The sequence below is a fragment of the Schistocerca piceifrons genome, chromosome 2 (genome assembly GCF_021461385.2).
Source record: "Schistocerca piceifrons isolate TAMUIC-IGC-003096 chromosome 2, iqSchPice1.1, whole genome shotgun sequence".
Classification (NCBI taxonomy): domain Eukaryota; kingdom Metazoa; phylum Arthropoda; class Insecta; order Orthoptera; family Acrididae; genus Schistocerca; species Schistocerca piceifrons.
In genome coordinates this window covers 185,414,153-185,420,152 of record NC_060139.1, presented here as the reverse complement: position 1 = coordinate 185,420,152, position 6,000 = coordinate 185,414,153, and the positions used below count along the sequence as shown (strand labels likewise).

Here is a 6,000-nt window from a genome sequence, read left to right as displayed (position 1 = left end):
CTAAATCATATTGAATCAGCTTGCTGTATTTATCTCTTCATTAGTATGAATTATATAAAGAAAAGGTAAATTCCAGTAGCAAATGTAAAACAGAACGAGAACAAAAAAAGAGAGCAAGCGAAATGAGAAAAATCAAGCGATATTGTAGTTGGCAAGCGCAGCTACTTCCAGAATGGTAGAACACGTATAGCCAGATGTTCGTGAAGACGAGTTGGCATGGTCATGTGATGTTAATTTCCGCTCCGAAACGCCAGCGTAGCCAGGCGTTTTACTGGCGCGATTTGCTTCCTAAGATTGTCACTTTGACATTGTCTTTCAACGTTTCATCTTTGATGTAACATCTTTGGTGTGTATTTTCCCAGTGTTTGATGCTGATTTGTTCGTGCGGTTACGCAGCGGGTTTGGTGTATGTTGAGAAGAAGGTAGTAGTGTCGTGATACAATGGGTTCTAGATATGATAGAGCCATCACAGTTTTTTCTCCTGATGGACATTTGTTGCAAGTGGAATACGCGCAAGAGGCAGTTAGGAAAGGCTCTACAGCTGTAAGTGTATTATTATGTAAATAATAGTACTGTGTAGCCCGGAGTGTAGCAGAGTTGTTTGACATCTATGTAACTATATACTGATAGGCATTCAGTCAACAAGACTCCACACAACCTTAACCAAAGAACCTTCCATTTGTCTCGGATGTCACACACTGCAATAGCGTTACATCTCTCTCTCTCTCTCTCTCTCTCTCTCTCTCTCTCTCTCTCTCTCTCCCTCCCCCTCCCCCTCCCCTCCCCTCCCTCCCCCCTCCCCCTCCCCTCCCTCCCCCCTCCCCCTCCCCTCCCCTCCCCTCCCTCCCCCCTCCCCTCCCCTGCCCTCTCTCTTCAGACATACACACCTACCTCTAAAAATATGTGCACTAATTTCTGATGAACATGTTATCTGTTTGTAGGTTGGTGTACGTGGAAAGGACGTTGTTGTTTTGGGAGTAGAAAAAAAGTCTGTTGCGAAGTTGCAGGAGGAACGAACTGTAAGGAAAATTTGCCTTCTTGATGACCATGTTGTTATGGCATTTGCAGGTACGTGTACAACCCGTAAACATTTATTTCGCGTGTGTAATAATCTTACATGTCTTATGGAAAAGAAAGAATATAAAACTGTACATACTGTTTTGGGTGCGTAAATTAATTCCAGCCAATATGTTCTGTGAAGTGACAAGGTGTGGCATAATTCAGGTTAAATACTACCTCCAGTTGATGTTTCCACTAGCATGACCTGCCATTTCACTACTTCATTATCACAGTGCAGTGGCAGTAAGCCAAAAATAAATTAAAAAATTTTATAAAGCATAATGGGTTTTTGTAGTTTTTATTTATTTATTCGTATAGCTTAAAGTGCAGTGTAAAAATACAAGTACATAACATTAGGTTTTGTATACAAAGAGAATACACACCGAGCGAGGTGGCGTAGTGGTTAGCACACTGGACTCTCATTCAGGACGACGACGGTTCAATCCTGTCTCTGGCCATCCTGATTTAGGTTTTCCGTGATTTCCCTAAATCGCTTCAGGCAAATGCCGGGATGGTTCCTTTGAAAGGGCATGGCCGATTTCTTTCTCCATCCTTCCCTCACCCGAGCTTGCGCTCCGTCTCTAATGACCTCGTTGTCGACGGGACGTTAAACACTAATCTCCTCTCCTCCAAAGAGAATACAGAAAAACAGAACTACTTATAAAAGTATCTAAATTTCAATAGCTAAGTTCCTAATCCATATAAGAACTGTATCATCAACTTTCATGAGATCACTCCAAATCCCCCACTATCAATGCAAGGGGCATTCATCTGTAATGTGTTTGTATGATTTGCATTGTCCATGTGAACTCTGTTCAATTTCACCTAAGTACTTAGGGTACTTCTTATTGCAAAGAGTGTTTGCAATAAGTTTCACTCTGAGCTCTGCGTTTGTTATTCAGATGGAATGATACTTCAGTTTTACTTGTACTGGATTTAAAGTTGCCACTTTTTAAAATAGCTCATAATGGTTAGATCTCATGTGAGAATTGTCGCAGCTTGTTTGAGATATTTGGTTCTACAAACCACAGCAATATCGTCTTTGTAGCAGAATTTTGTTGACCTAGTATTGGGGAGATCAGAGATATATAGACTGAGTAATAGGGTGGCTAGTGTGCTAGACCATTACTTAATTTCCTTTCCTTACCCACATTTTCTCCCAAGTAAACGTGGAAATACCTATTGTTTATTTTGATGTTGATGAGAGTTAGTGTTTCGCAATCACATTGTTTCTTGTAATTTGCATATCATCTCTTCTCTCCAGACTGTCATATCCTGCTGTTAGGTCTATGAGCCGACAATGTCTTCATGTTTCCTTGGAAACCAGCCTCTATGAAAGTTGTTAGTTCCATTACCTGGTCGCAGCAAATATGCTGTGGCCTGAAACCTGCTTGCTCAGCTGCGATATGTTCCTGAACGAAGCCATTAATTCTACTATAAATGAGCCTCTCCAAGAGTTTATAAGTAGGCCTACGGCTCGGCTCAAAAGGGAAATTGGTCTGAAACTTTGAGGGTGGTCAGCTGGTTTATCTACATTCAAAATTGGCATTATTTTTGTCCTCTTCAGCTCGTTGGGCAGTGATTGATTATCTAGGATGTTGGAGAACAAGCGGACAAGCCATTTTTTCCACCATTACCAGCGTTTATCAGAAATTTGGGTGTATATTATCCAGACCAGGTGCTTTACCGAGTTTAGTTTGTTTCAAGGCCTCGTCCAATTCAGTCAGTGTTAATAGTGAAGAGAAATTGGATTCATTTGGGCACTGAGCTTTTAGAGAAGTGTGTTTTCATTTTATTTTGGAAGTATGTTGTTTGTCTTGGGACGATCTAGCTGTTTCAACTATACGGTTAGCGATGTGGTTACCTGAAATACAAGGCTTCTGACCGCGTTTATTGGAGGCTCCACCAACCTCTCAAAGAAGGCTCTTTGCGTTTTTACCTGAATGTTAGATGTTTAATTTTCTTCTATCTCATAACATCGTACACTTCTAGCAGCGTCAAAACTTTGAAGGATGTCATCTGCAATATCACTATCACCAGTTCTGTCGCTGTCACCAGTTTAGTTATTTTCATCATAAAGTTCTTCACAGTGTTCATTCCATCCTGGTATATGTTCCTTTCTGTCTTCATGAGGGATAAAATTCTTAGGAGCAGTAAGAACAGCCCCAACAAATCAAGTATAGTTTTTAGGTTTTGGTGGAATAAAACAGATGTATTTATCTAGGTGCTCGAAAAAGCTCCACCCCTCAGCCTTGTGGAAATTCCATCTGGGTCACGATATGGATCCCGCTGTTGGAACAGAGAGCCCAATATCAAGGATTACGGGCCTCTGTCGGCTCTGGGCAGCAATCGGTAGAACATCCAGGGCCAGAGCACATTTGATTGCTTCTAAATATTATTTATAATGGTCACTTCCATTTCTGTTGACACATAATGTATCTCATTTTCTAGGGTTTAAACTAGCTCATGTCCATAATAGAATACTACACATGCACCCCAAGTAATGCCAGATGATCTAGAACAAATGACCAGTCAGACCAAGTATTAGATTTCCTGGCTACAAAATTACAGATAAATCAAAATCAAATTTTTTGTAGTTTGATACAGTAGCACACCAAAAGGCTGATACAGTTAATTACTTTGTGACTTTGATTTGTCAAGATTGCTTGTTTCTTCTAATGAAAAACTTTATTTTAATTGTAGGCTACTGGATATGGTAATCTTCCCCGAAGTCAGTGAAAATGCCATGGTCAGCAATGGTTGCATTTAGGTATTTGGACATTTATGTTGAGTGTCTATAGTTAATTTCAGCCTGGCTGTTGGTGACAAGTTCTATTAATTTAGCACTTGTGGTGGCATATTTACAATGCTTGCACAGAACGATCCATAGTGTTTACTGACCAGCAGCTTTCCAGTATTCATCCCAAGGTTGTAATCAGTTCCTCCACATATTTTGCACAGTTTCTTTCAATTTATCACCAGAATTGTGATTGTCACTTTCTCTTGCAAACTTTCTCTCGTTACCTACATAAACATTCCCCTTCCTCAAAATTGTTGTCATGGAGCATTACTTTTCTCTGACACCAAACCACATGATTTTGCTGAACCTTTTCACTAACCATGTTCTGCTCAAAAAGACACCTTTCTGTGCCAGTATGTTTGTGCTTTCAAGAGAAATCCCTCATATCCACTTAACACGATAAATCCTTTCTAAGATCCATATTCATTGATGGCATTTACATGATCTAAACCCATGGTGTGGACAGTGTTGCTGTTTCCTGCAAAACCCTGTCAATTTGCTGTCAGCAGTACCCCCTTTTTGACATTTCTCTTATCCACCATACATGAAACTGCATGCTTATTCCTCATGCCTTCACGTGACTGAAGCATGCCCGTAGAAGCATCAGTTTGTTTCTCCCCAGAGGGCTCATGGTTCTTTCATGAGTTTGTGCGTGGCGCACATGGGCCCCAAGCTATTGCAGCCCAGATTTCCTTTTCAGGCTGCATTGCCTTTACTGTGCCCCTCCCTCCCCATCCTCGCTTCTTTCCAGCTGCCCCCTCCTTCCCGTCTCTGTGTTTTGATTTATGTCAACCTGGATATTGGATATCCACCTGGTTCCCTGTATTCCCCCCCCCCCGGTCCTTTTGTGAGTATGTGCGTGGCGACCACGGGCCCCTGAGCTATTGCAGCCTTCCTTCTTTCCCGGGCTGCATTTCCTTTCCCTTCTCCTCCTTTCCTGTCCTTGCTCCTTCCCCTCCTTGCTCCTTCCCCTCCGCCCTCTCCCCTCCCTCTCTTGGTGTCCTTGTTTATGTTGGCCCCGCTATCCTCGTGGTTATGTTGGCTTTGCGATTTGGTTTTGTTGAGTAATTACCTCATCCTTTTGACATTCTCTGGTCCCCATCGGGGATTTGACCTCCATTACTAAATTTCTCTTCCGTAGTGTAAGCCGTTTGGGGAAAAGCACCTTACCTAGTGTCTCTGGTGTGTGCCCTCCTAGTTCCTTCCGTCTTTTCCTTCACGTCGTTGTCTGATGCTAGGGTACATAGCCAGCCCGTGTGGTGGGGTTGCTATGTTCCCTTTTGGTTGAGCCCCCTGAAAACACAGGGATCACACTTCTGATACCTGAGCTGTGACCACCTCATGTAAGCCTAGGAATGGTTGCTTGTCATCATAAAGCATCAGAACTCCCAGCAATGGCCACCGTGCCAGAGGGTCCTTGCTGTGGCTGGGTGGTGACCTTGGGAAGAGCCCCTGATCAGAGTGGGTAGTATCAGGGCGGACTCTATGCAGATGAAACACATATGGGTCCAGAACTCTGGCTGTTCTTCTATGGCCATCTCTTTGAATGGAAATGATACTTTTAGTGCTGCTTCTTCTGCCCCTTCGGCCTTCCCCTCCATGGCTACCCCCTGGGAGGAGGGTCCGGCTCATTGGCTAGGGCCGAAATCTTTCCCCTGCTATCTGGTTTGCAGCAGGACTGATGGGGATACTTTCACCAATACCAAACCTTTATTTTTTGTGGAACACATTGAAAACAAGTTTGGCGAAGTGGGCCATCTGAGCAAGATGCGGTCAGGTTCGTTGTTGATCAAAAGTGCTTCAGCAGCCCATTCTGAGGCCCTTCGTGCCTGTGACCATCTTGGCACAATTACTGTGTCCATCAGCCCCCACCAGTCTTTGAATATGGTTCAAGGTGTAATTTTTCACAGGGACCTCATCCTTCAAACTGATGGGGAACTTGGGGACAATCTAGGACCGCAGGATGTTCACTTTGTTCGGCATGTTCAGAAGGGCCCGAAGGACAATCACATTGATACTGGTGCCTTTATCCTGGCCTTTGAAGGGGATAACCTCCCTGAGGAGGTCAAGATTATGGTTTATTGATGTGATGTGAAGCCGTACATCCCACCACCAATGAGATGTTTTAAGCGCTTGCGTTT

At 43.2% G+C, this 6,000-nt stretch overlaps 1 protein-coding gene across 1 annotated transcript in view; it reads left to right on the top strand.

Annotated features, from left to right (window-relative positions):
* Positions 1-345: 345 nt before the first annotated feature.
* LOC124776977 (proteasome subunit alpha type-7-1) overlaps positions 346-6,000 on the top strand; it is a 42,617-nt gene continuing 36,962 nt past the window's right edge. Inside the window, exons 1-2 of the mRNA XM_047252217.1 lie at positions 346-543; positions 942-1,068. Coding sequence (XP_047108173.1) covers positions 442-543; positions 942-1,068 — 229 coding nt within the window. The 5' untranslated portion in view covers positions 346-441. The remainder of the gene's footprint in view (positions 544-941; positions 1,069-6,000) is intronic.